This window comes from Fusarium venenatum (genome assembly GCF_020744135.1).
Source record: "Fusarium venenatum strain MPI-CAGE-CH-0201 chromosome Unknown EDB82scaffold_3, whole genome shotgun sequence".
NCBI classification, from domain to species: domain Eukaryota; kingdom Fungi; phylum Ascomycota; class Sordariomycetes; order Hypocreales; family Nectriaceae; genus Fusarium; species Fusarium venenatum.
The window spans coordinates 5,630,457-5,657,690 of NW_027072131.1; the positions used below are offsets into that span (position 1 = coordinate 5,630,457).

General features: G+C 48.7%; 6 protein-coding genes across 6 annotated transcripts; 3 read left to right on the forward strand and 3 right to left on the reverse strand.

Annotated features, from left to right (window-relative positions):
- Positions 1-2,230: 2,230 nt before the first annotated feature.
- EDB82DRAFT_260659 (uncharacterized protein) lies at positions 2,231-3,116 on the reverse strand. Its single transcript, XM_065607335.1, has 2 exons — positions 3,017-3,116; positions 2,231-2,968 (listed from the first exon to the last, which is right to left on the reverse strand). The coding sequence occupies exon 2, from the start codon at positions 2,886-2,888 to the stop codon at positions 2,424-2,426; it is 465 nt and encodes a 154-aa protein (XP_065464135.1). The 5' UTR covers positions 2,889-2,968; positions 3,017-3,116; the 3' UTR covers positions 2,231-2,423.
- A 2,453-nt stretch (positions 3,117-5,569) lies between these two features.
- Positions 5,570-7,296, forward strand: EDB82DRAFT_260724 (DNA-binding protein creA). The gene has a single exon (XM_025728315.2). The coding sequence runs from the start codon at positions 5,706-5,708 to the stop codon at positions 6,954-6,956; it is 1,251 nt and encodes a 416-aa protein (XP_025582695.2). The 5' UTR covers positions 5,570-5,705; the 3' UTR covers positions 6,957-7,296.
- Positions 7,297-16,667: 9,371 nt separating this feature from the next.
- Positions 16,668-17,809, reverse strand: EDB82DRAFT_260944 (mitochondrial import inner membrane translocase subunit TIM21). The gene is made up of 4 exons (XM_025728316.2): positions 17,434-17,809; positions 17,197-17,381; positions 17,093-17,147; positions 16,668-17,045 (listed from the first exon to the last, which is right to left on the reverse strand). Exons 1-4 carry the CDS (start codon positions 17,698-17,700, stop codon positions 16,863-16,865), a joined length of 690 nt encoding a protein of 229 aa, XP_025582696.1. The 5' UTR covers positions 17,701-17,809; the 3' UTR covers positions 16,668-16,862.
- Positions 17,810-17,918: 109 nt separating this feature from the next.
- Positions 17,919-20,158, forward strand: EDB82DRAFT_508470 (uncharacterized protein). Its single transcript, XM_025728317.2, has 5 exons — positions 17,919-18,194; positions 18,263-18,398; positions 18,463-18,646; positions 18,700-19,412; positions 19,469-20,158. Exons 1-5 carry the CDS (start codon positions 18,123-18,125, stop codon positions 19,804-19,806), a joined length of 1,443 nt encoding a protein of 480 aa, XP_025582697.1. The 5' UTR covers positions 17,919-18,122; the 3' UTR covers positions 19,807-20,158.
- Positions 20,159-20,571: 413 nt separating this feature from the next.
- Positions 20,572-24,206, reverse strand: EDB82DRAFT_431040 (Nitronate monooxygenase-domain-containing protein; the record flags this gene model as incomplete). The annotated part of the gene is made up of 3 exons (XM_025728319.2): positions 20,572-22,681; positions 23,039-23,848; positions 23,944-24,206. Coding segments are annotated over 3 exons (3,183 nt in total), but the record flags the coding sequence as incomplete, so codon positions are not given.
- Positions 24,207-25,148: 942 nt separating this feature from the next.
- On the forward strand, positions 25,149-26,857 carry EDB82DRAFT_478280 (Dihydropteroate synthase-like protein; the record flags this gene model as incomplete). The annotated part of the gene is made up of 3 exons (XM_025728320.1): positions 25,149-25,577; positions 25,629-25,837; positions 25,894-26,857. The coding sequence occupies 3 exons, from the start codon at positions 25,149-25,151 to the stop codon at positions 26,855-26,857; spliced, it is 1,602 nt and encodes a 533-aa protein (XP_025582700.1).
- Between the last annotated feature and the right edge of the window lie 377 nt (positions 26,858-27,234).

Here is a 27,234-nt window from a genome sequence, read left to right on the forward strand (position 1 = left end):
ACGCGTCGTATGGCCCACCTCAATGGGTCGGAATCAAGGTAGCGTGCAAGAAGCACCGAGACTGCGACTGACTGTGCACCAACTGTGCGCAATCACCAACCAAGACAGTGTGTATACGGCTCGGTCGAAACCGGAATGCAAAAACAGAGGAAGGATAACTGTGGTATCAGTTACAGAATTTGAGATGGCACGCACGCTGCCAAGCCTCAATTGGCTTGCTGTATCATACACCCATGGCAGGGTCTTCATGCGAGGTTTTAGTCACAATGCCAGCTCTGCTTGGGGCAAGACGAAGATTCTTCTAACTCCAGTCTCATTAGGCTCTTAACTCTGTGTTGTGCAAGAATTCAGCCGTCCTGCCAAATTACCCGTCATTCTCGCCTACGATAAGGAAACTCTGGCCTCCTTTATTTGGATTAGTCGAGCCATCATTGAGCCGCAGGCCATCTGCAAGGAACATACAAATGCGTCGGCGCGCGCCCCGTCGCTTGTGCATGCAAAAAGCTGGAGCCCCGCGAAAGCTTGCCTTTCTGTTGGCTAGAGATCTAGACCCTTGGATTTATAGAGGGGAGCCTCTTGTAAGCCTGGCCGCCAACAGTTCTCCAAGACAAAACTGTCGGTTGATATCTGCACATGCTATACGTACCTGGATGGTACAGTAAGTAAATGGTGGGTTTCTGACTAATGTAGTAATAAATAGGCCAATTGCCGTAACACGTGGAGTATGACAATTCAATCTAGACGACGAAAGTAATTCAGATCCGAACCGAGATGACCTGCCCCTTGGTGTTTTCGGGCCTTTACAGGCTCATTCGGCTATTTGCTCGGTGGACTTGGACCCAAACCAGAGCCTAGACTGACAGCATTGACGCCATTCAGGGCTAATGTTATCAATAACTTTGAACAGGTAGTCAGGTCTGAACGGGTTTAGGGTATTTGCCGATGCGATTGACAGATGTTACATCACGCATACCAACAGCACCTTCAATAGTTACTGGCCAAGCATAGCCGCATCTAATAGATGGTATGCATGGTATGCATGGTATGCATAGAATGACGGAATCGTGGAAAGTTCCCGTCAGAATCGACGGAATAGAAAATTCTCTCGTTCTAAGTTCAGGGGCAGGGTCCGCGGATTGTGACTAAAGGCCAATGCTCGTCTTTACGGACGCTGGGCAAGCCCGTATCATTATGGATTCCGTTCGTCTTTTTGGAAACAGTCTAATGCCTCAGATACCGCCATGGTCCTACACGACACCGAAATATGTTTCGATGTTCTTTGTCATCGAGACATGGCGTCTAGCATACATACATACAAAAACAAACAAACAAGCGCTCATTGCCAGGACATGCATTGGAACATGCATCAGACCAGAGCAAACGTGGAAGGCATTTGAATTCCGGGCCGAAGTCGACGAGATTCTTCCATGCAGGCGGTATTCACCGTTCCGAATCACCGAACACTAGGATGAGATCTTAGATCATTTGCCCCGGAATTACCGCATAAAGCTTAGCCGGACTTGATTGACCACACAGCATCAAGCATTCGGGTTTAGGACGCCATCGCACAAGGGGAAGCTGGAGAAGGATGGAGCACAGAGCCTCCCACTTCCTGGGGTTTGATTTGGGGTCCGGATTTCCTTATCTGTTCTTAGAAACTAGCTTGAGTGGTTGGCCGTCGAGCAAAAGAGAGAATTAGACGATCAAGTGGCGTACCAGGATCAATAGTTCTGACAGGCCACAATGCCTCTACCGTACCAGTAAGCGAAACGACAGCACAAACAGGTGCAAGGGCAGCGCTGTTTATGGATAATTCAGGGTCTGTTTCTGGACTCTGTCCGTGAAGCTCCTGACTATTTGGGATTCCTCTCATCCTTGAGGGTCTCGAATACCATATCGGCATTTTGCCCTTTCTTTTTTAACTTTCCACACCCTTTGTGATTGCCTCTGAAATTCCAGGCGCCCCTAAGCGTAAGCAGATTTGGCAACTAGACCAAAACTCTGATTAGACGTGGAATCTGGGGAACACTACCATATCCACTGAGCCGCAGGTTTAACCAAAACGAACGACCGTATTCTGGAGCCATAGATACCAAGGTAGGACTGTATAGGGGCAAGCTACCATTTTAAGTCAAGATTGAAATACATACTCTGTAATGGATCTCGACTTATCTCGTGATGAGGTCGACAGCGGAGATTGTATGGGGGCGGCTCTTTCTGGGCCGCTTAGGAGCAAATCAGAAGCGACAAGAAAGAGGTGATTATCCGGGGATGGGGAAAATGGGGGAGGCGAATTTAAGCCAACAAGCTGAGGAACCGAGATCAACTGTCATGTTAATAGAGCATGTCTCCTAATTTCGACCCATGGGGGCGTCTACTTTTGGGGTTATCTTTGCTCATCAAACGGTCTAGCCCCTAGAGTGTCACAGAAGACTAACCATCAACAACAGATGATAAGAAAGAACCTGAATAATGCCAAGAACAAGTATTCCACCCCCAGACGACGGCTTGAGACGGAAGACTCTGGGGAGCGCGCTTGTCGCGGTGAATGGTCCGATTATATTGGACCCAACACAGAAATTGGATTGAGATAGCACCACTGAACTGAAGTCGCAACTGGCGATTTGCCGATCGGTCTCGTGCATACCCAGAAAAATCTTGGGGGTTTCTTGGCTGGCGGGGAGTTGTTCTCTATTTGGTCTGAGGAATTGAAACCTGTGGGAATGATTAACTACTATACAAACAATCCTGCCCGGTGCATATGCCAGCTCTTGGTTTGATACGCCAGGAATTTTATGCCAGAGCAAAGGATAATCCCATATACAGAAAGCATATTTCGTACTAGCAGGATTGACTAAATCAAGGGATTGCTGGTCTCGCTTTGTCATATGATATGAGACCAAGCATTGAGACAAGAAATCATCTACCTGAGCCAATATTGGATCGGCTATGTGCTTATCATGATCAGCTGGGAGAGTGATTAGCCGGATGTGCGCCAACCCCACACTTGACCTACCTAGCTCTCAAGGTTATCTATAGACTACAGGACAAAGTACCTGGTTGTGGGTGGGTGGATGGATGGATGGATGGATGGATGGAACGCAGGCTGTGCGGTAAATAGCCGAGCGATACCGTAGACAAACCACACCATGGCTACATGACATGGCAGGATACACAGTAGATGTTCAAGGAATTGGCCTAGAACAGTCTCTGACATTAGCAGCCACGGCGGCATTGGCTTCGCACAGCATGAGGATCATTACCTCAAATCTGGGGAGAAAAGTGTGAGTGGACTTCTGGGGTAAAAAAAAATTGTAATTATTATTCGTACTTCAGTGGGACAGATCCAGAAAATAATATGATAGTACCGTGGCTAGAAGACTGGCCATCTCGGACCGTAGTGGTAGTGCCGAGATGAGAAAAACTAATCTCAACTGAAAGGGAAACCGATGCCAATCAGGGTCGGAGAGTGGAGTGTCACCTTGAAGCATCGTGAGCTCCATATGCGGACAAGATCCATGAGTACTGTAGTAGCAGGTCCACTGTAGTGTAGCTCAGGGCTGGGTTGGTAGGTAGCTATCGTAGCATGATTCTTAGCATGACGAGATGGAGTAAAGGAGAGTGACTGGGGGAGCATGTTGCGTTTTCAGTTGACAGTTATCTGCGGTGTTGTTGCAATTGGCAGGTACAAGACGTGTAATATCGCATGATGAAGACAGGCATGGAGCTGGAAGTACAGGTCCGACGTTACAAACGAGCGATTACGTACAATTGGACTCTATCACGACATTGGTTACTGATTACTGAGCCAAAGAGCATGACAAGAGCACATTGCATACACAACGGAAAGATGCCTAATAATCAGCACAAGTGATCTGAATACAATTGTGCAACAATTCTCTTTCATTTAACACGATATTTGACATAGTAGATTTTAAAATACCATGCTAATACAAGTAACCCGAGGTTGACTGTAAAAGCTAACATCACGAGTCAATGCGACTGTCGCAAAATACACTAAAAGAAAAATCAGATAAAAAAAATGTTGCCAAGACAGAGACGGAGCCGCTGGAGAAATGAAGGCCAATCAGTCAAGCACGACACGATGGGAAAAAGGCACAATGCCCCATATTCCGGGCCGGTAAAAAAGTAAGAGCGCAAAGCTTTGAACGGAGAAAGACACGGTGAAGTGGGGTTATGAAAACTCTCACCGTCAAGCTTCTTCGGGCATTGGCGACCAGAAAGAATGGGTACATCAAGCGGACCAACCAGAGGACTGAAGAGGTAACCCCCACATCAGTAACAGAAAAAGGTGCAAGGTGAAAGACAGTGTCGGCGGTCGGGACGTCAAAGCCGAGGCGTTGAGAGAGCGAGAGAAAAAGCGTGATGGGGAATATCGGAGTTGGCTACCTAGGGGTGCCCTATTGACTTTCTCAAAGGCGTGGCACTAGAATTCCCCAGTTTACCCGTCCCCAGGCCCGTGTCGCCCCGACAAGGTATGACTCGCTCTATTTTGCCTTTGGGGTAGGATATTGATAGTAGCGGGAGATCATTTTTTATCGTCACACTGCTAGGGGACAGGGAGATGACGATATGATTATGGTTGAGCAACATTCAACCAAGAGGTCGCATTGAGCATGAGACAGCTGTCCCTCCCTCATGCAGACCTACGCAGCTGTTATTGCTTCTGATACTGGTGCTGGTGCTGGTGCTTAGCTGACTGAGCTGTCCTTTGTGACTCTTCATCTTGCTCGCCCCGTTAATGCCCCCAAGGATAAGGCCCGAAGAACGGGGCTCCAATAGAAGTACCACTGGGGCTCTGGAACAAGGAGCCTCCTGCTTCTCCCGCCGGGGTAAGAGAAGGAAAAGGTGGAGGGGCAGGAACATAACCCAAAACCGCAGCTACTGAGCTCCACGCCCCGTACTTGCCAGGCTTTAGCCTCACCCCCTGGGATGTAGTGGGTGAACCCCTAGGAGGAATCGTCCAAGATGTGAAAAGAAAGAAGAGCGAGAAAATAAGAAGGAAAAAATTGACAGAAAGCCCACAATAGCGGGATGCCGCCCACGGGGACTACCTGGAATCAGTGGACATTCCCCTGTAGCGGTGCACCGAGCCTTCTGCAGCCCTCGAGTGACTTTCCCTTCCCAGCGCTGCCCTTCTGTAATTTTTTTTTCGTTCTTTCCACAGGGTGGACACTGCCCTCTCATCAGGTACACTCAGCAGGTATATACAAGCCATTGTGGGTGTCCTCGGACGTGGGGTGAGAGGGTGTGCAACTGCATGGAGGGGGCGTGTGCAATAGCCCTTCCCGTCCCTCGTTCCCTCTCTTTCCCCTCCACCCTCCACCCTAGGCTCGCTCCATTCGCTCCTCCCTCTTGTTCCTTGATGTCGCAGTGCACTCTAGTGCCGAGCCCGGCATCTTTTATAACCATCTAATCCCCCCATCCCCTCCATCCTCCAGATTTTTGTCCTCTCCAAATATCATCTGCATTCAATCTTCCAGCTTCCCCGGAACTTGACACTTCCATATAAGCTTCCGATAACTTAATCAAAGGGTACATTCTCTCAACAACGAACAAACACCACTACCAACAACAGCAACACCAACGATCACACCTCACCAATCACATTGGATTCTCTCCAGCTCAACCAACCTCAATAACAATTACTTATTTGAGCGTTGGGTCTTCCAGACGTTTATCACATGCAACGAGCACAGTCGGCCGTGGATTTTTCCAATCTACTAAACCCCACAGCACCGGTTGAAAAGGAAATCGAAAAAACCCAACAGGGAGACGTCGAGATGGCAACAGCAGCAGTGACAGTTATCAAGCCCAATGGACCCCTTCCAGGCGGCCAGTCTTCTGAGAACTCCAATGAGTTGCCCCGACCTTACAAGTGCCCTCTCTGCGATAAGGCCTTCCATCGTCTGGAGCACCAGACTCGTCACATCCGAACTCACACTGGCGAGAAGCCTCACGCCTGCCAGTTCCCCGGTTGTAGCAAGAAGTTCTCTCGATCAGATGAGCTCACTCGTCACTCTCGCATCCACAACAACCCAAACTCAAGGCGAGGCAACAAGGCCGCTCAAGCCCACCAGCAGCAGCAGCATCAAATGCACCAGCAGGGTATCCCCCATCATATGCTTCCTGATGGAATGATGGCGCCGCCTCCCGCTCCCAAGACGATTCGCTCTGCCCCTGGCTCTGCTTTGGCCTCGCCTAATGTGTCTCCTCCTCACTCTTACTCTACCTTTGCTCTGCCTACCTCTGCAGTTCACTACAACCGAGGTGGTGACATTTCCATGCTGGCCAAGGCCGCTACTCAGGTTGAGCGCGAAACCTTGACAGCTCCTCCTCACCACCACAACAACAACCGTCATCACCCTTACTTTGGTCACGGAATGCACAGCTCTCGAGGCCACCTGCCTACGCTTTCTTCTTACCATATGGCTCGTTCTCACTCAGGCGACGACGACGACCACTACTCCGGCTCTATGCGCCATGCTAAGCGCTCAAGGCCTAACTCCCCTAACTCCACAGCTCCTTCATCACCAACATTTTCTCACGACTCCTTGTCACCTACACCTGACCACACCCCAATCGCCACCCCTGCTCACTCTCCTCGCCTACGGCCCTTTTCTGGCTACGAGCTGCCTAGTCTCCGAAACCTTTCGCTTCAACACAACACAACACCTGCTCTAGCTCCTATGGAGCCTCATCTCGAGCAAAGCCAGTTCCAGCAGGGAGCGGCACCCACCGCTCAGCCCCGCCCTAACGGCATTTCTTTAACGGACATCATTAGCCGGCCTGACGGATCTCAGCGCAAACTCCCTGTTCCTCAGGTTCCCAAGGTCGCTGTTCAGGATCTTCTTTCTGATAACGGATTCAGCCACAGCGGCAGGAGTTCAGGAACAAGCAGTCTGGCTGGCGGCGATCTCATGGATCGCATGTAAGAACACGACATGGATCGCAACCATGATATGATGACGACTATGGGTTATAGAGGTATAGAAAGAAACGGCGTTTACGGGTCATTACAAGGCAATCGAATTACATCATCTCAAACTGAGCATTCGGCGAGGAATACGGCGGCATTTGTGAAACGGAAAGCATTTTCATTGCAGGGCGGTGGACGGTTGGTTGCAACAAGTCCGGCCCATTTTTGGGGGGCGGCGGAAACTAGATTTCGGATTGTGGAGCACTTGGATTTTTCCCTCTCGGGCTTGCCTCGGGGGACGTCGGAGGCCACATTTTTCCTCTGTCACAAAATTCTATGATATCCATTACACTCTACTTTTTATGAAAAGAACTTCACTCCTGTTACAATTTTCCAACCAGAACATGTCAAATGTTATGCAATATGTCCTATTTTCTTTCTACATTATTTCCTTGTGGGGATTATCTACAACGAGGGGAGTTGATAATGGATCGGCCAGGGTCTGACATGGTAGCTTGCTTCAGTGTTGAGCTTAGCTCAGGCAAAGCAAGCCAGTCAGCTCTGAGAGACAACTACTAGGGTGTTAGGGTGCCTCTGGCCCTCGAAGATTACGAAACTAATACTATGAATGATGTATGGCGATAGATAGAGATAGACAAAAGGCGCAAGGATAAGCTCCGGAACAGACGCTACAGCATGTACTGTGTACCAATGTATCAATTAAACTTCAAACGCGCATTCTATCCCACCGCGATTTGCATGATTGTCTGGAATGGTGGTTCATCGTGGTGCACAGTCTTCAGTCGAATGACCGACGTCAGGATCATCATGGTGTGCAACATGATTAATTAATGATGGAAAGGTGGACACGGGGAATCCAAGAGCTTGAGCAATATGAATACGATGACGCTATCTTGTGAGAGAAGATCAGGGCTTGTATAGACAGAAGCCTCCAGAGCGGAACCGCAAGCTTGGAAAGCACTGGGGTAAAAGAGGGCGCTCTTAAGCCGGCATGTTTTTTTTGTGTTTGAGGGGAAAAAAGACACTGGTCAAGGTTTATTCAGACTTGTTTCGTCTTGGGGGCCAAGACGGGAAACCGCTCTTCATTAGTGGCCCCTTTTTAGACAAAGCCAGATCAGACAGATCTCAGGATGCCGTCATATGACGGGGAGTTTGACAACAGGTGGGTTGTTCACGGGAGACATCTTCTGGGGTAGGATATTCATCTTGGATGTAGCTAGAAGTGACGTTTGGCATACACGACAGTCACCGCATCCGACGATATATACTATGGTGTATTTGTTCATTAAAAAACATCATTTCTGATGGAATATTTATTTTAATAAATAAAAAAAGAAGCTAGCCATGCAATTCCATCTGCCGTTCTTCCCCACCATTTGCATATGCATCATCCAAGCCCAGTATAACACAATACGCATAGTTGAGCACAGTACACACCATCTCTCTCAACCCCTGTGTGTCAGCGTGCCGATGGTGAAATGCCCTGATGGTGGTGGTAATCACATGGAAAAGAAACAGATTGCCAGGTGACACTAACAATTGGCTACTGAACACGCACACACTCTCACTAATCTCTTGTTGTCTCTTCTCTCATCTATCACTTATCAACCCATGCACTGCGCTTATTAACCAATGATTTACTTACACACCAGGCAACAATTTTTTTTAATGGTTCGCTACGGATACTGATATCAGCCTTTCCCGGTCGTTCAGGGCGCAGCAAGTGGTTGCTTTTCTCAGCGGCCGTTTGTCCCTAACTTTGCTTATTACAATTTCGGGACGCAGGCCCGCCTGCTAAGCAAAGCCTATCGGAAAGTTGGGAAGCCACAAATTAGAGGGCTGCAGTTCCATCACTTATCATCGATAAGGAGGCGCACCATCCATACCCCAAAGTTTGACTGGGGGCTTTTGATCCTCTCCCCGTGGGGTGTGTTTGTGGTGTCGCAGAAAAGCAAAAAAGAGAGAGAAAACAGACCACGATCCGCAATGCAGCCAGCCACGACCCGTTGTGTCAGGAAAGGAAAGCAGGTACCTCGACCAAGCTGGGAGCCTTTTGACTGGTACGCCTCGAGACTCAAGTTGGCTTTCAGCACATCACGTCAGCCTGTGAGAGCTTCGCAGTTTTACTGGCGAATGAATTACATGCTCCCCTAATAGATACGAGTATCCGTACAGTGGTCCCCCTTATTAATGAGTTAAGTGGTCCTACAGCTGTCTCTGCAAGGTAGTACAATGGGCTATGAGTACGCGTCCTTCAGATACCAACCAAGACTTTGTCTCTGCTTAGCCCGGCCAAGTTCAGGGGTGCAGCTATTTTGATTTTGTTGCAGTACGGATCAAGGGGAAGAGGTACTATTGGGCGCAAGTAAGACGAGGCAGTCCTTAACCGAGTCGCACATCTGTGGCCTCCTAGGATACTGTGAAATCTCTATAATATTGGCAATCTCCGTACAATTGTTGCGAACCAGTTCAGCATGTGAAGTTCAAAGAGAGCCATTTGCCTAATGGGCTCAGGTATCTCGGCCCGGGATGGTCGGTGAATGAGCATAGCACCTGGCGATACGCCCCATGTACCACACCTTCAAAGGTACATAAAACGCACAAGACTTGGATTGTTTTAGTGGAGGAGCCTCTCAATTAGGTTGTGTTTCGTGGGCTGAGTGGTTTTGAAAGCCCCTGACCGCGCGATAAGCACAAGCTGAAGGTGAAAGCCGATTTGATCAAAGCGGTCGGCCCCAGGTCAAGGCCAATGTCAACTCACGGCAACACAAGTCCGTAGAGAAATGTATAGCAAGTTCACCGCTAAAACGCTGAGCGAATGAGAGCTGTGATAGAAATCGGATGCAAGCGTGTAATGGTGTGTAGGAGAAAGCCCGCGAACCGAAAAGAAACACCATTTTTGATAAAACTTCCATATCTGGTGTCTGATGGTTGATTTGCTAGAGTACACACATACCTACCTAAAATCCGGGGGTGGGTGGCGTGTGCGCTCCCCCTGTCCGTCTCCCCCCAAGTTCCTAAATGCGGGTGTGTGTGGCAGCTCTAGCTAGGCTTGTTTTGTCTGCCTAGAAATGCTCTGCTTTTTGTTTCTGGAGGGTGGCATTCGTGGGGTCAAGCAACCCAACTCAAAGCTGGGGTTGGAATGGGCGCTTTTGGCTGGTCGATGGACAATGATACTTTCACGTCGACGACGTCAAGGCGTTGGCGATCATTGTTGTTCTCTGCGGCACTGTCGTTCCTGTTATCGCTCAAGGCGCTTGCGACACGACACGCCCTGATGATTCAGGGATCGCGATTGCGGGCCGCTATCAAGCAGCCAAGATGTCTTATCTTTGACTTTCTGGGGCCCCGGGGAAACGAACAAACAAGGCAAGAGCAGAAGATTTGTCTTGCACTCTTGAGTCAGGGGCCGCCTTGACAAAGGTTCAACGTGTCATGCCGGTTTGAAAAGGCTTAATACAGGTACTGTGTAGTAGTAGTTAGTCAGTTGGCAGAACTTCTGTTAAACTTGTCCCACATCGCGGTTCATCACCTGAGTAAAGCACGTGGGCAATTATATGGAATGGCATTGTATGCTGGACGGCGTGATCTCAAATTCGGTCGCTGTGATGGCCGGGCTGATTGGAGCGGTAGATCTTGGTCTCAGCCGGAGTGTGCGTGGGATCTATCATACAACGACTTGGCGATGGCACGGTTACAATTGTTCTATTGCGATGTCAAAAACCAATATAACCGACGGCAGGCACAGCGCATTGTCTGTCATTTGGCCCTGAAGCTCGGATGGCATTTCCGGCTCTGATTCAGGAATCCGGATCATTGCTCATCAGTGCTGATTTGGTGGTTGATATAAATATTAGACCAGTCTTGGAGGAGTATATTGTTTGAGAGTGTACCCTATTTCCGTCTAAACTGCTCCAGGTAGGAACTTTTTGCAATTGCGTGGGGGTTGACCTTCTCCGACGGTCTTCTATGGCATCGGGATCACCATCCCGTGTGCTTCGTGGGTGATCTGCGCGCGTAGAGAAACTTGCCAGGGGCGCCTCAGGGTATCAGAAAAATTGACCGCTATAAGCATAAGAGACGAAATTAGTAGGTCACTTTATGCCCTTCAGGCTATACCTCTTAGACTACTTATTTTTATACCCCAAGGCTTAGAACACCATTTTTTCTGCTACCCACTAGGGGCGTCACAAAGGAATTGTTCTATCAACTGTCGCCGTGGTATGCATGTTGCGCGTCAAGCATAAGTTCAATCTGTAACCTCCCTGCATTTGGAACGCGCAAGCAGTTGAGAAGTATCATGAGCGGAAGGTGAGCCCTAACGATCGTATCATAACATCAGGAAAGAGGGAATGCTTCTTGTCACCTTCCGCTCCTTCCCACTCCATTAGACGACACGACAAAACAACGTCAGCTGGTAATAACTGACGTCGATAAATGGAATCCATTAAAAGCTTCCAACTGTCGATCCTCTGCTTCCAACAGCTTCATAGCTCGCAACTACTGCGATTAACTTTGTCTCTGACTCGTACTTCCCTCAAGTTTCCCTGAATCTGAGATTGTTTGACATCGATCTGGAAGGAGAGATCTCCTTGAGCTTCCCGTACCTTACGTCAGTGGAGCTATTTACGTCAACCCCAGACGATCGACATTCACAACAACGATCCCAGCAGGGACAACGCTTCCAGAAACTCAATTTTGCAATAATTTGTAAGTTTAGGGGGTATTCAGCAATCGAAGCCGATTATGACATTTTGATTTTGAGTGAGAAAATAGCAATGGCAGAAGACAAGCTAGACAAGGTCCTTGTTGGCGTCAATGAGAATGTGCTAAAGCGATGATCAATCTACAATACTTTTGGCCTGTTTATTACTCAGCCGCGATATCCTCTCAGCCTCCGAACCTCTACGGATACGATGGGCACAAACATCACGCTGTTTTAGATCGAGACAAAACGGGATACCGGGGAAATGAGGCCTTTTGTGGCTGTTCTGACGAGACCAAGAGCTGTTTCTATTCTGGCTCCAAGTCAGTTTGCACCTTTTTAGCCAAAGCCAAGGATGACAGAAAGCGGACCCAAGGGTGACAGCTTGAGCGACCTCCTGAAAATTTTCACAAGCATGACACAACAGTATCATTACTTTTGGTTCCTGATATTCCAACTTTGCGCCAGAGCCAAGCTCTCATTGTGGATATCTTCCCCCACGCACACGCCCCACGATATGTCAGAAGGGCATGGGTCAGCATGGGGAAGGCTCCCTGCAAAATCACAACACAACCCTTGTTCAGGGCATCCAACGCCGTCTCTTCGTGCCCTGAGGGGTGTGAGCAATTCATCACATGGACCTTGTCATAATCCATGAGCGCTAGATACCAGGTTTGTTACGTCACAGAAGTTGACTTGATCATTAGTAAAGGGTTCTGCTATGTTTATGCAGAACACTACCTGAATCTACAGGGAAGTGCTTACATGAATTAAGTATTCTCTCATGCGTGAGAGAACAAGGTTAGAATATAGTGCAAGGTGAATCCCCTCGCGTTTGGATATCCCTTACCATGTACACCCTGGGAAATGCTAGCGTCCCGACCCGATAGACAAACCAACGATTGCAACACATCCTGACTGAGTTGGTGTTGATGCCACAAGTGAGAGATGATAACCAAACAGACGGGACCGTCTATTACGGGATGGGCCATGCCCGACATTTCCACCCCGGACCAATATGCGATTAAATGGAGTCTAGGTCTTTCATCATAGGACCTTGAACATCGGACCTGGCAACACTCAGAAACTTATCTTGTATTCAACTGATAGGAGCCAACGACACAACACCCGTCCATGATAAAGGCCGCTGGCCAATGTGACGGCGGAACCAGGTATAACTACACGACGAGTTATTTAACTGGGTTCAAGTGAACTCAAGACGATGGCATTGCGGAGCATTACGACAGGCCCAAAGAAACGTGATAAGGCTCACGATTTCGATTCGCAACCTGCACTGCTTCGGACCGATCACAGCGAGCGTCGCTTCAAAGTCATCTAATGCATCACTTCAAAAATAGTGAGAAGATGGGCCAACCGTATGCTAAGCTTGCCAGAAACGCCGAGCGACCCAGAGGGATTCATCATGGACCCTGCCACCGAAGCTCTCTGGCCTGACTGAGCCAAGAAGATAAGCTATATTTTTCGTCAAACGGCAAACGGTTGGCTGTCGCCTCAGGGCAACGACGATGAACGGAACCTGAAAGGGAACGATAGGCACATATAAGAGAGCAGTCGACGATCGATCAAGCCTCGATGGCCAAGTGGCACGTTGCCATCTCGAGACGAAGCGAGTTACACAGACAATAGGCTACTGTGAGCAGCGCCCGGATAGGACGGAGGATTAGGCCATAAGAAGCTGCGGCCATGACAAAGAAAGATTAAATTCGTTTGTATCCTGAGAGCCTCATCCTTCAATCAACCAACATCCACCGTTGGTATTGTGTTATCTTAGCAATCACAACAAAGACGCAATAGCGAGTTCACTCGGATATACGGAAACCCTAAAGCTCATTGATACTGAATCAAATGTCTTTTTTGGCTTGACAGTAGTTGTCTGCTTTTTTATCCGGTAGGGGTTCAGTGTAGCATATCGCACAGTTGAGCTATTGTCCTCGGGAAAAGTCCATCGTGGTTGAAATAGCTAAGCTAATAGACAACTTGCAAGCTGATTCTTTGACCTAGCCTCGCACGATTTAAGCTGCCAACACTGACAATTCACCATTCAAGAGGACGCACGTTTTCAGCAGGGGTTTCCAAGAAAAAGCTCAACATTCAGGGTTCAGAGGAGGAAAATCTTTGCTCGGAGCAAGACGGGTGTGCCGAGGAATGAGCTCGGAAGAAGTCGTGTTTGTGTAGTGTCTATAATGGGCTAGTGAGACTCCACATGTTTAAAGAGCTTCCTTTTGATGGCGCCTAGAAAAAACGTCAGTGAGTCTCATGATAGGCGTGGAGCTCAGGCTGAGCGCCAAAGCCGCTGGACCGAGGACAGCAAGCTCAACTACCGACATAAATTTGTCTCTGTCTTAGTTTGCCGACTAGGACGTGTGTCTTTGGCTTAACGCTGGGCGTAGACTGAGATACATGGCGGCAACTCAAGATGAGGCGAAAACAGGCACCAGCCTCGCAGATCCGATCTCGGTGACTGATTGATAGCGTCCTTGTTTGGGGTCCCCAGATTCCAACACACGCCCTGCCTAGTTCCCCAGAAACTGCTGATCAATGCGCTGTGGTGTGGATGTAAGAAACTGCGTGACCCTGAACGACAATGACGATGGCTTCATCTTTATCAGGGAAGCACCCACACTGATCAAATGAACTTTTCTCCAAGAGGAAGTTCCGTAGACTGAAGCCATTTAAGTGCGGGTTAGGAGATCATCCTGGCTGGAAGCCCCAGTACTCACAACGTAGTACCTGGAACATATGTGCCATTCTATTGTTAAGAATGCCCTAGGAAGCTTGGTATGGGTCTTCTGGCTGGAAACCCAGGGACCCTGGATGAGGCTTGTACACTTACCACGTAGGGTAACCCGTCGAAATCTATGTACATAATTATTTGATGCAGCTCCGGTGGTTGGACCTCTGTTGATTCTCGCGTGATAAGTACTCGACGGCAGGAATCGGGTCAAGATAGGCGTGTTAAGATGTGAAGCGGTTACCATGGATAAAAACATTCATGAGATGTGACCAAACGTGTAGACGGTATTGTAGTGGTGTCTTTCTGACCAATTCCTACATGAGGCTCATTTAGTAGACGACTATGGGGACACGAATTCTCGTTACACATAAGCTTCGCATTGGAAATACCAAGTAGACTTATTTGACAGGAGGGAACTTCATGTCTGATCAATGAGAGTTTGGCTTGCCCTACTGAGAGGTTCAAGCAAATAACAGCAAGGCTTGCTGTGCGTTTGGTCATAACAGGCTCATACAACTGGACACAAAGATTCGAATGAATCGACCCCTAGATAACCCTTGACGTAGCATAGGCACAGTTTCTATTCACCTGGGCCTATACCGTTATCATCTATCAATGGCAAGTGAGAATTCTTGTCCTCACCTTTCGTATGAGAAAAATAGAAACCAGGGTGACGAATTTTACATTCTTCCTTTACTTATTCAGGAAGGAATGTGTGGTAAAGGAGGGTGTGTTGGAAAAGGTTGCGTTATTATGATACTTAGACAAAATGGAGGGCATACATGCGTGCCCGTTAGCCCTCGAGCCCTCTCACCTAAAGTCACTCTGGACATGGCTGTGCCTTCATCCGTCTGAGACAATAACCAGCCTCTGACTCAAGTTTATAGGCGGAATCTATCTTTAACGTGTTTAATGCTTACTCTATATCACCCTGGAGGCATACAGTGTTGATTCATGGGAAGTATGGTGGTTTCAGCCTTATAGATTTTGTGTCTCGGTCGACTTAGATGACCTTATACGTAGGTGCGTCGCGAGAGCTCGGATTGTGAGAAATGGAATGCCGATGAATTGAAAGGCCTCAAACTCGCCAGATGAATGAGTTGTATGACATCCGGATATGTATCACTGATTCGATGCCTGAACACCAAGGTTTGAGGAGCGCTGCGCACGCGATCATCACCCTTGCCCGTTGCGGCTACTACAGGCCATATAAGTCATCATTCAAGAACATCGATTAAGCCCGTTATAACTATAGTAGACTACGGTGACAGAATCATCATCTCATGCCTCGAGGATATGGTAGTCGGATGGGTTAAGAAAACGAAATGAAAGACAGTAAAACTTGCACACGCATAGATAAGGATCCGGCTGTGGTACATAGAAATCGATCAAAGTGATCAGGAGCTATGTGCTGTGAAATGCTTTGATGATTTTTCAATGAGAGCAGTGAGACTTGATTGGAGATGAGGAGACTATTGCTTGTATTTTCCACACGAGGGCTCTCACTTATTATTCACAACCTCAAGGAACCTCTGCCTGTTCTCAATTGTTTAATCGGAGAAAAGTGTTCTACCCTGACTTGCCATGCCATGGGATTTCAGAGACAGTGAAGTGTCTGGTAGTATACAATGCCAGATATAAAGTGGGTGTGAGAAAGAAGTCGTCAAAATGAACCGGAGCCATCTTCGCATCGTGGGACAGAAAAGAGCTTAATATCGATGTTCCGGGCGTAGAGAATAAAGGTACGAGCTAAGTCTCAGATACCTGTGAAAGACTGCCTAGTCTGGTCGTCGCTGACGTTGAACCTGATTAAGTATCTTGCTACCCTGAGGCATCCTCAGCGAACACTCTCAATGGAGAGAAGTGAGCAGTAGGTAGCTTCATTACTTGTACAAATTACAATGCAACATATTCTAGTTATAAGCCATTTCAGTGAATGTAGCAGCGAGAAAGAAGTTTTGGTGCGCATAGAATACAGCTTAGTGATACAAATGTTGACATATAGTCACAACCTTTCATTTCATCTTACCCCCCATAACTTAACGGCGTGATGTGTGAAAGCAGGATATTAAGAGATAAAAGGGTAAACAATACACGATTTTTTCATCAGTTGCCCCAACGCAGAGTGTAACCAACGCTCAAGAGTTAAAACAAGTTTATAAATACACGTGGTTTTCAGCTCGAATCTGACTACCAGGATATAATACAATAGGCTCTTTAAATCATACTAACCAGAGCAACGTTGGGTTGATCGATGACGAAAAGAACCTAGTGGGTAGCAGAAAAGTTGGCCTCCGAGTCTCAGGGTACAAAAATTAACAACCTAAGAAGTCTGAGCAAAATAGCATAAGCTGCCTAATAATTTCGTCTCTTGTGCCAATAGTGGCCAATTCTTCTGATACCCTGAGGGGAGCCAGGGTTTTGCAAGTCGTAAAGGGCCTTTACCATTTCACTCCGAACATGCTGAATTTCTTGCCACTCTTGGCTGATGTGTCTTCATGTTCGAGATAGATCCTTTCATGACCCTTGACGTCGACAAACAGATACTTATACTCAAAGTCGCTGTGTCCGCGGTACTTGACCATGTGAAGTCGTGCAATGCCGTTATTCTTGGGTCCATCAACCTGAGGTTATTAGTCACGAGTATGTTCCGAGTCATCGACGGACGTACATAGAAATGCATCATTATATGTTGGTCTCCGCGCGCATCTGTTGTTTCCGAGGAACTAAGAAAGTCAGCATATGGACATACACTAGGGTATGTCATACACATACGCAACAGGTCTCGCCCTCCTCCACTTGTTGAATGTCTCGTCTCCATGTGCTGTAATTTTCTTGGAATCGCCCATGGCATCGATGATACGAGGATCGCTTCTGATCTTGTCGACTGCTCGGTTGAAGTTGGAGATCTTGCTATCGGGGGAGAAGACATCGGTCCAGAGAAAGTATCCCACACCACCCTAGGAAAGATTAGACGCTCATTTCTCACAATTGCGATGCGCTGGTGCTTACAGTGAGAACAAGACCAACAAGGATCATGCCAAAATTGAAGCTCTGTTGCGTCGCTCGGGCAGCCTTTTCCGCCACTGAGAGTTGTTTCCATGGTACATGTCCGTTATCATTGAAAGGCGTTACTGCTCGTCGTTTAGGTCCCTGGGCTGTAGCTCCTAAACCTTGCTGGGTCGCATAGTATCGCGAAGCGAGAAACGGCCGTAGTGTCGTGGGGACGCCTCGGAAGGCCGTGGACCGGGTCACAAGGAGATTTGTCGTCGGATTCATCCTGGCGATTCAACAATAGCCATTGTACTAACCAGTATAAATGCCCCAATCTGGTGATGTAACAATAATTTGTTGACTTGAAGGTTGGAAGCTCATCATGAGGAAGCTCAAGCTAGATGGGCAGTTGCGGCCCCACCGCCCAGGGCAGAATTCGAGGTGGGGTGACCAAATGGGGACTAGTGCTTGTCGATATGCCACCTTATCGACAACTGCCCTTGAACAACAGTTCTCCTTAATTCTGATCCTGAGTCTTAGGATACCCGACCATTGTTCCCTTTTTCGAGCCTGACCAATACCAATTCTTTCCTGTCTTTGACACGTCGCAGACAATTCAGGACATATATAAAACATCGAACCTCGTCCATCACTTTCCTCTTTGTGTTACTTCTCCAGCTTCACCCGATCACGGCCCAATAGTCAATATGAGCTCCCTTGCGACAAAGCAGCAGTCGCTCAAGATCTTTGAGAAGTTGAAGACTAAGCCTGCGAACAAGGTATGCGCTGGTCCTACCTAATCGCGCTGATAGTGGCAACAAATTGACTTTTGCCCTCTCACCATTAGATCTGCTTCGACTGCGGCCAAAAGAACCCTACATGGACCTCTGTTCCCTTTGGCATCTACCTCTGCCTTGACTGCTCCTCCAACCACCGAAACCTTGGTGTCCATATCTCTTTTGTGCGATCAACGAACCTCGACCGTACGTAAACCCCAACACCCTTCCATCTTCACATAGATCGCCTTGAACTAACGATTTGGGACAGAGTGGCAATGGGATCAGCTGCGAGTGATGAAGGTTGGCGGCAATGAGTCTGCTACCAAGTTCTTCCAGCAGAATGGTGGCACCGCGGCGCTGAACAGCAAAGACCCCAAGACCAAGTATCAATCCAACGCTGCGACAAAGTACAAGGATGAGCTCAAGCGCCGTGCTGCGCGAGATGCTCAAGAGTATGTTTTTGCACCGCAACAAATGTTCCTTACCAAAGCTGACATGTGTCTAGATATCCCACTGAAGTTGTAATCACCGACGCTGTTGACAATGGCTCCGCTACCCCTGCCGGCGAGCCCGACGACGATTTCTTCTCTTCCTGGGACAAGCCTGCTATCAAGAGACCTACACCACCCATCTCTCGCACCGGAACCCCTCCTGTTGTCGGCCGCACGCCTTCTCCCTTCTTGAACTCTGGCAGCGGCAAGGATATCGCCCGTACAGCTTCACCCCTTTCCCGAACCTCCACTGGCGAGAACAAGCCTGCTGCAAGCCGAATCACTACATCCGCCGCTCTCCGCAAGACGCCCGCTTCCAATGGCCCCCGAAAAGCCAACGTTCTCGGTGCCAAGAAGACCACCAAGCTCGGCGCAAAGAAGGTCACCGCCGATGTCATTGACTTTGATGAGGCTGAGAGGAAGGCCAAGGAGGAGGCGGATCGCATTGCCAAGCTTGGCTACGATCCCGATGCCGAGGAGGACCCCGCCACCAAGAACTCCGGATCAGCTGCTGCCATTATCTCTCCCACTCCTGTTAGCTCCAGTCGTGGAAGCGCCTCGTCGCACACACGACAGAAGTCAGATGCCGAGGTTGAGCGACTGGGTATGGGTGTGAACCGTCTGGGTTTTGGACAAATTGGTGGTCCCAAGGCCGCCGCTTCTTCTGCCCCCAAGAGGAACGCTGGAGGTTTTGGTTCCGTTGGCCCCGTCAGGGCTCAAGATGTTGGTAAGTTAAGCATGAGTGCTCAATCGCTTTAGGACCTAGTACTGACTGAATAACAGATGACTCTGAGCGATATGCCCGTGAAAAGTTTGGCACCCAGAAGGGCATTTCTTCCGACGAGTTCTTCGGCAAGGGTGCTTTCGACCCCAGCCAACAATCCGAGGCCAAGACCCGACTTCAAGGTTTCGAGGGCGCAACCGCCATTTCTTCAAACGCCTACTTCGGACGACCAGAGGACGAGCCCGAGGAGGAGTACGGCGACCTCGAGTCTGCAGCCAAGGACTTTGTGCGCAAGTTTGGTATCACCGCTGGTGACGATCTTGAGAACCTCACACAAATGGCTGGCGAGGTGTCAACTCGACTCCAGGGAGCCATCCGCTCATACCTTGGAAACTAAGCGGTGCTGTCGTTGGGCGCGATGAATATATGGGAGCATGATGGAGCTTGAAGTTTGAACGAGTTTCTGTCGGAGAAAAAGCAGCAGTTGCGGTGAACCAGAAGATGCATGCGCTGCCTCGATCATCACCAGTTATCGAGTAGAACATATGGCGCGGCGCATTGGGACAATGCGTTTTGCATGAATCTGGGGTCGGGATGCTTTTTGGAGCTGGCGTACATGCGATGTCAAAGTCAAAGTTGACTGCTTTGGTTACTCTAGTATGAAATAGATTTGATGTTTTCCTAGTTTACGATATAAAAGATAATCATTTGTCTACTCGTTATATATCTCATACAGAAATAGAAGAGTTTCTCATGCTGGTATTCTTTATTGTCTTCAAGGATGAATCTTTCTTACCCTAGACATCCTGTGAATGTTGTTTGAACAAATCCACCGTTAGATTCAAAACTGAATATGAACCATTGACGATTTACAATGCATCAAACTAAAGAAAAGAAAGAACCTGGCGGCAACAAGTCGACTTCCCAGTACCTCAGCTCTCAGTCAAGGTATTGAAGATCCTCGAAGGCCTCTCGTTTATGCAACTCTGCCCTACAGGTTGGTTAGCTTCACTGTGATGCATTGGTACGACTTGTGATGAATACAAAGGATGGAACTCTATACGTGATGAGACCAGACTTTGTTTGTATACAAAGCTTGCCTGAGGTCCCATTACACTCATGCTGTATACAAGGTGAAAGTGTTGATTCTTTGAATTGCTTATTATACAAGATCAATGGTCCTGGTTTCGGTAACTTCAGACCAGTGGCCCCTAAAAGGGGCTCTGAGAAATCCAACACGTCTGTACTCTTCTGTCGAATCGACACCTTGACCAGTTGGCTGAAGTATGAGTGTACCTGCTAGAAGAATTGTAGCACGGGTTTTCCACCAAAACCTAATTTCTGTTCCAAGAAGAATACAAGCAAAGAGCCTATTGCTGAAGTGCTTTGCGAGATCTTCCTCATATACGAATCCATATCGATTAAATTGTGCTCTACTAAATGGTGGACTGAGATCGACCAAATTTATCATCTGGAACAGACCTTTTAGACGTAGCGTCCCGTGAACAACTTGCCCAGAAGTTTCCGCACCCTTCGTTTCTACCGTCCAGCTCTTGATTTTAACCATCGAAGTCCACTCATCGGAGTGGAAGAACATATGTATTAGTCTATCACTAGACGCCCAACTCCACGAGGGAATGTTGAGCTTTGAGGGCATAGTCTTCCATTCAACGCCCATAGACAGATCAGTCAAACTTGGAGATTTGTGATTGGGTACCCCGGGAACTGCCCAAGCCAGCCCCTGAGTTATATTGGACGCCCATAAGCCTGCGATATACTTTTGCTGGAAGCAGTCCTGAACTCTTGCAGCAATTCCGGACAAGGCTGGTAGTCTATCCGAGGCAAAGGTGAATTTGCGCATTGAATAACGGCCGGCAAATCTGTACCACAACTTCACAAAACTTTCCCCCGCCAGGTTTTGCAGATTTCTAAACGCATAGACGAAGTCGTTGCTTATATCCTTGGAAGTTACAGGCTCTAAGCGACGTGGCGCGGTTTCGATCGCCCGACACTCGTGACATTCCCACAGGATGCAGTTCATCCCAAAGTGCAAGACCCTCTTAGAAAGGGCTCTTTCCTGCAATGTCCATCCTCTTAAAAGAAGAGGGGAGCTGCCTATTTCGAAATTCCATATTGGAGACAGTGGTAGGACGGTGATGTCTCTGATTCCGCCCCAAAATTTCTTTTGTCGAAAGATAACTGGCTTCGGATTGACTAGCAGAGCAGGCCGTGGGAGGAATAGTCCCTTGTCAGAAGAGACGGCTCCCGTTGCTGCAATAGTCAATCTAGCGTTCTCGTAATATTGGCCGAATCGACTGGCCTCATAAGACCAATCTGCTTTATGAAATGCATCGTCGTGGCCTTCACTTTGCAGTATACACAAAGCATCAACCCATAGGTATCTAATTCCCAGCTTCCGGGTGAACATGATAGCTTCTTGTATAGTATTTGCGAGCTTGTCCCATGGCAGACATTGTGTCATTTCGTCAATGTTGGATGCTGTAGTTGTCGCAAATGTGGGATTGGAACCCCAGGCGTAACTCAAAGCAGCATACTCCGCATCCTCATTGTCGAGCGGATTGGGTACATATAGCCGTGGTGGATTCCCTCTGCTGGTTGATCCAACGTCTATAATCCTCGTGGGTAGGACCTTTGGTTGCTGTTTGGTGTATGGACAATCGTTGCATTTGGTATGGAAACGGTCACATTCAAGTATCCAGTATTTAGCCAAGGCAACTGCATCATCAACACCTTCGCTTGAGCAGAGATTGATAATGGGCTCATCCGCGTGTGATTTTGATAAATTTGTCGACTTTTCTGAGCACTCGCCCATTACTAGAGGCAAATGATGCGAACGGCCCTCTCCTTTGTCGCCAATAGTTATTTTAAGATACAGCTGCCTTGGATATTGGTCGCGAAATGAAAGCCTATCATCTTCCTCACCATCCGTGAAGATACTGTCACAGTCACTGTAGCTATCATGGCCGAGACCATGACCCGCCAATGCTTCGACTCGAATGAGAAGTGTATCCCTCTCATAAGATACGGTTTCACCATAACAGCAAGATTGGTAGACAATTTGGCAAAACGAACACCCACTCTGTGTTAGTTTCGCCAACGAGTGGAAATCAGGTGCGATGTCGAGAAAAGATCTCCAGCCTTTTTGTTCAACCTCGCCAAAATCATCGGCAAATCGAGAGCATGCTGTGCAGAGAAACTCTGTCATGTTGAAGGCTGGCTGGCATGGCATACCTAGATAGATTGAGGAATACCTGTTTTATCGATGGAACGTTCCTGTAAATTGAGGCATCATGTAGAAGGTATAGACAGGCGGCATAAGATAGCTTGCTACTCTAGTTACCTCGTGTATCCACCCTGTCTGTACTTTGGCAGGGGTATCAAGATTAGGTAGCTGAAATATACACTTAGGAGATCCAGATCTCTAGCTGACCAAGACATTTAATAACCAAAGCAACACTGGTATGCAGCGAGAGTGAAAGCGGATATGTTATAACAATGAGTTTTATATGCAAAGTTTCAGTGTTGACCGGCTCCTAATCTACGTATAGATCACAAAATAATGACTAAATAACAAGGTATCTTATATGTAAATGGCGTGGCTGCTTTACAGCTTGGCAATCATCTTGTTGCCCTTTTGCAACCAAGCAACGGCGTCGTCCACAAACTCATCAACGACGGCCTTGGCAGGCTTCTGCTCGTTGACGACGGCAGCGCACTTACCCATAAGGTAAGGTCGGTACTTGTCAAGAATGTCCTCATCGTCATCGTTTTCGCTCTCGCTGGTGCTTTCGGCGAGCTTATCGAGATCGGCCTCGTAGGGAATGACACCCTTGGAGACGAGCTCCTTGATCTCCGCCTGGCGGTTGGTCTCCCAGTCGTTGATGTAGTCGTTGTTGCGGACACGCATAGGACGGCCTGTCCAGATGATGGTACGGATGTTGTCATCATGCCCAGATGTGCGAACGGCTTCCTTGTGGGCCTTGGGGGCACCAGCCTCATCGGTGAGAATGAAGCGGGTTCCTACCCAGACAGCACCAGCGCCCATCATAAGGGAGGCGGCGAGGAGCTGACCGTTGTGGATACCACCAGCAGCAATAACCTGGACAGGACCGCCAGTGAGAGGGGACTTGTGCTTCTTGCAGATGTCCACAACAGCGGGGATGAGGACAGTCGTGGGGATATCACCGGTGTGGCCACCACCCTCACCACCCTGGGCGCAGATGATATCGACACCGAGGTCAAGGCACTTCTGGACGTGCTTGACGTGACCGATCATGTTCATGTAGACGATACCATTGGCGTGAAGCTTATCGACAACAGCCTTGGGAGGTACACCGACAGCAGAGACAAAGAGCTTTGCGCCCTCCTCGATGATGATATCGACTAGCTCGTTGAGCTTACCCTTGGTGTAGTCGTAGCTGTTAACCGTACATTAGCGCCAGTCACTGATGGGATCTCTATGCGATTGCAACCAAGGGTCTGTAAGGTGGGGAGAGGACGACATGTGACGTACTTAGTCTTGCGAGCGCTACCGCCAACCTGGGGAAGAAGCAGGTCGACACCAAAGGGAGCGTTCTTGTCGTCGAGGAAGCTCTTGAGCTCGGCGATTTGCTCGCGCAACATGTCAGGGGTATAGCCGACACCACCAATGACACCGAGACCACCAGCGTTGGAGACGGCGGCGGCAAGCTTGGGACCAGCAGCGACGTTCATGCCTGCGAGGAGGACGGGGTGCTTGATCTTGAAAAGATCGGTGATGGGAGTTCGGAGCTTCTCTGTGAGCGACGCATGTTAGCAATTAATTGATGGGGAGTCCGAAGATCATGTTGATGACGTACGTGGTGAGGCCATGGTGTCTGTCTGTTTATTTGTACGTTTGTATGAAGCTATCGTGTCGCGACAGAATGGAGCTGACTGCGCGTAGAGATGGAAGCAGTGTTGATTGATGAAGAACGAGAAACAGGCGCTTGAAAAGAGAAATCTGGGGTATAAAAAGGGATCAGCTGAGAATAAGTTTTGAGGGGGCTCTGCAGGAACAATGTTTGTCGCAACGATGCCGAGGTCTGGAGTCAGTCCTCCCTTCCTGAGACGAGAAAGGTCATTGTGGAGAGGGGGAAGTTGGAACTGTCCCGCATTAGGGATAGTGTCTTGTTAAATCCGGGGAAGGTGCCTCGGGACAAAAAGATGCCTGCTTGTTAACACTTTTACAAGTCTGCAGCTGGTTGAACTGTTAGTTCCGTCGAGATGAAAAGCTTGTCTATTTATCTGATGAAATTGTGAGTCTTGTCTTGCTATCGTAAGTCCCTTCACTTGATAGAATTTGAACTCTTGGTAACTTGTTTTGTCCAACATGTTTTGACATGTGCTCCGTACTAGGCAAGGTGTAGTCAGCAAGACTAAAAAGTCTCGTGACAAGATTGTCGACCACATGCAAATGGAAGAAGCACATCTAAAAACAGTCAGCAGGAACCTTCAACAACCCGATCAAGGACCCTATGGAAGATTAGTCAGAGTCCTCTCAATCATCGCCATACTCGACATGTGCAAGACTCGGCCGATACTTCCTTCAAGCTTTCGCTTCTAAGGCAAGACCGTTAAGGCCACTATATACACACCCGACGTGTTGATAACGCAAATTTTCGCAGCATCACTCCAATATTTCCGAACTCACTCAACACTAGACTCAGGGTCGAGATGTAGCAGCAGCGAAACATCATCATGAGACAATCCTTCCTTCCATCGCCGACGCTTGCTCGAAGCCTCAGAAGCACACCCCATAATGCTTCTCCTAGTTTCTCGCGGGCTTTCGCCACTGTGTCGCGACACTCATTGACGTCAACGCGGCCTCTCAAGCCATCTCTCATCGCAGCTGTGCGCCCACGCTCACCTGCGCAAAACACCGTGCCTGGACCAAGACGTAACGCTTGTGCGTGCGCCAATGGTGGTGGTTGTGAGAGCAGTGGGCCGCGCAAGAGGACTGCGTATATTGCGTTGGGGAGTAATATGGGAGATCGCGTTGCCGAGATTGAACGTGCGTGCAACGAGATGGATCGTCGCGGAATCAAAGTCAAGAGGACCAGTAGTCTTTGGGAGACGGAACCTATGTATGTTACCGACCAAGATCGCTTTGTCAACGGCGCATGTGAGGTATGTATATCAAAAAATACTTGTCGCCTTAATTGCTGACCGATCATGTAGGTTGAGACAGAACTGGAACCTATAGCTCTGCTGGATCAACTTCAAGCCATCGAGAACGATATGGGACGTAAAAAGGTTATCGACAAGGGCCCGCGTAACATCGACCTGGATATTCTTCTCTATGGTGACGAGACAGTCAACCATGAGCGTCTCAAAGTTCCCCATATCGGGATACTGGAGCGGGAATTCGTTCTAAGACCCCTGGCCGAGTATGTGTCACAATGACGGATCAATACGAACAAGGTTTTCTAACGAAGTTTTGCAGACTTGTACCAGCTAAATCACTGGATCCGAGAAAACCATGGAAGCTCATCCAGGATAATCTAAATGAGTTGCCTCTGGGCGAGCCCCTCTCTTCCATGACACCGCTTTCTGCAAAGGCAGGCTCTTTGACGCCTCTAGCTAGTAAAAGGAAAACTCATGTCATGGGTATTCTCAACTTAACTCCGGACTCATTTTCAGACGGAGGTCGTCATGATCGGGATAACCTCGCACAGACCATCGTGAACATGGTCAACAACGGAACATCTATTATCGATATTGGCGGCCAGTCTACTGCTCCTGGCCGGCCAGAGGTTTCGGCTGAGGAGGAAGCATCTCGCGTTGTGCCCGCTGTTGAGCTCATCCGCTCGATCCCAGAAGCTCGTGAGGTGGCTATCAGCATCGACACGTATCGTGCGTCCGTCGCAGAGCAAGCTATTGCCAGCGGCGCAGATATTATTAACGACGTATCCGCTGGCATGCTCGACCCGGACATGCTCTCTACCGTTGCCCGCCTTCAAAAGACGATTTGTCTGATGCACATGCGCGGCACACCGCTGACCATGACAAAATTGACCTCGTATCCTGAAGGTTTGATCCCTACCCTAGCATCTGAACTTCTCTCCCGTGTAGTAGCGGCAGAGGAAGCGGGCATCCGACGGTGGCGGATGATTCTGGATCCGGGTATCGGCTTTGCCAAGACGGGAGAGCAGAACCTTGAGATCTTGCGGAGGCTTGAGGAGCTACGGTACTGGCCCGGGCTGGAAGGTCTTCCGTGGCTGGTGGGTTCGAGTCGCAAGACCTTTGTCGGGAAGATCACGGGGGTCACGGAGCCGGCGCAGCGGACATGGGGAACGGCGGCGACAGTTGCGGCGGCGGTGCAGGGCGGTGCGGACGTAGTGAGGGTACATGATACGGCTGAGATGGGTATGGTCGCAAAGATGGCCGATGCTATCTGGAGAGTATAATGTTGGTTAGTGTGAGTAGAATATCAAGTTGGTTGTCGAGTTGCATAAATGTATCTAGGAGGGGAGACAAATAAAAATGGTGCAGGCTGAAGAAAAGGCCAACTGATAGATGTGGTCCATCATATTAACATTTCAAACCATGTTCAACTTTTGCCTGAATCATATCATGTTGTTTTCTTACTTACTCTGACCGTTCTGACTTTCACTGTCCGTCTTACGCTGTTCTGTCACATATCAGAATCGCCTAGCCTGCCTGCCTGTCACACGACCCCAGCCATGCCTTTACCCTCTTTTCGACCCCATACTGCAGCAGTAATGTGCTGCACTGGGGGACTGTGGCTGGTAGCATTTCTTGTCCCTCAACCGGCGTCCGAGGA

Coding starts and splice junctions, on each gene's coding strand:
- EDB82DRAFT_260944 (XM_025728316.2), bottom strand. CDS start 17,700: ATGAATCCGACGACAAATCTCCTTGTGACCCGGTCCACGGCCTTCCGA. Junction 17,382..17,433: donor TTGTTGGTCTTGTTCTCACT/GTAAGCACCAGC, acceptor AATCTTTCCTAG/GGTGGTGTGGGATACTTTCT. Junction 17,148..17,196: donor AGGAGGGCGAGACCTGTTGC/GTATGTGTATGA, acceptor TGACTTTCTTAG/TTCCTCGGAAACAACAGATG.
- EDB82DRAFT_260659 (XM_065607335.1), bottom strand. CDS start 2,888: ATGACAAAGCGAGACCAGCAATCCCTTGATTTAGTCAATCCTGCTAGT.
- EDB82DRAFT_260724 (XM_025728315.2), top strand. CDS start 5,706: ATGCAACGAGCACAGTCGGCCGTGGATTTTTCCAATCTACTAAACCCC.
- EDB82DRAFT_508470 (XM_025728317.2), top strand. CDS start 18,123: ATGAGCTCCCTTGCGACAAAGCAGCAGTCGCTCAAGATCTTTGAGAAG. Junction 18,647..18,699: donor GCTGCGCGAGATGCTCAAGA/GTATGTTTTTGC, acceptor ACATGTGTCTAG/ATATCCCACTGAAGTTGTAA. Junction 19,413..19,468: donor CGTCAGGGCTCAAGATGTTG/GTAAGTTAAGCA, acceptor ACTGAATAACAG/ATGACTCTGAGCGATATGCC.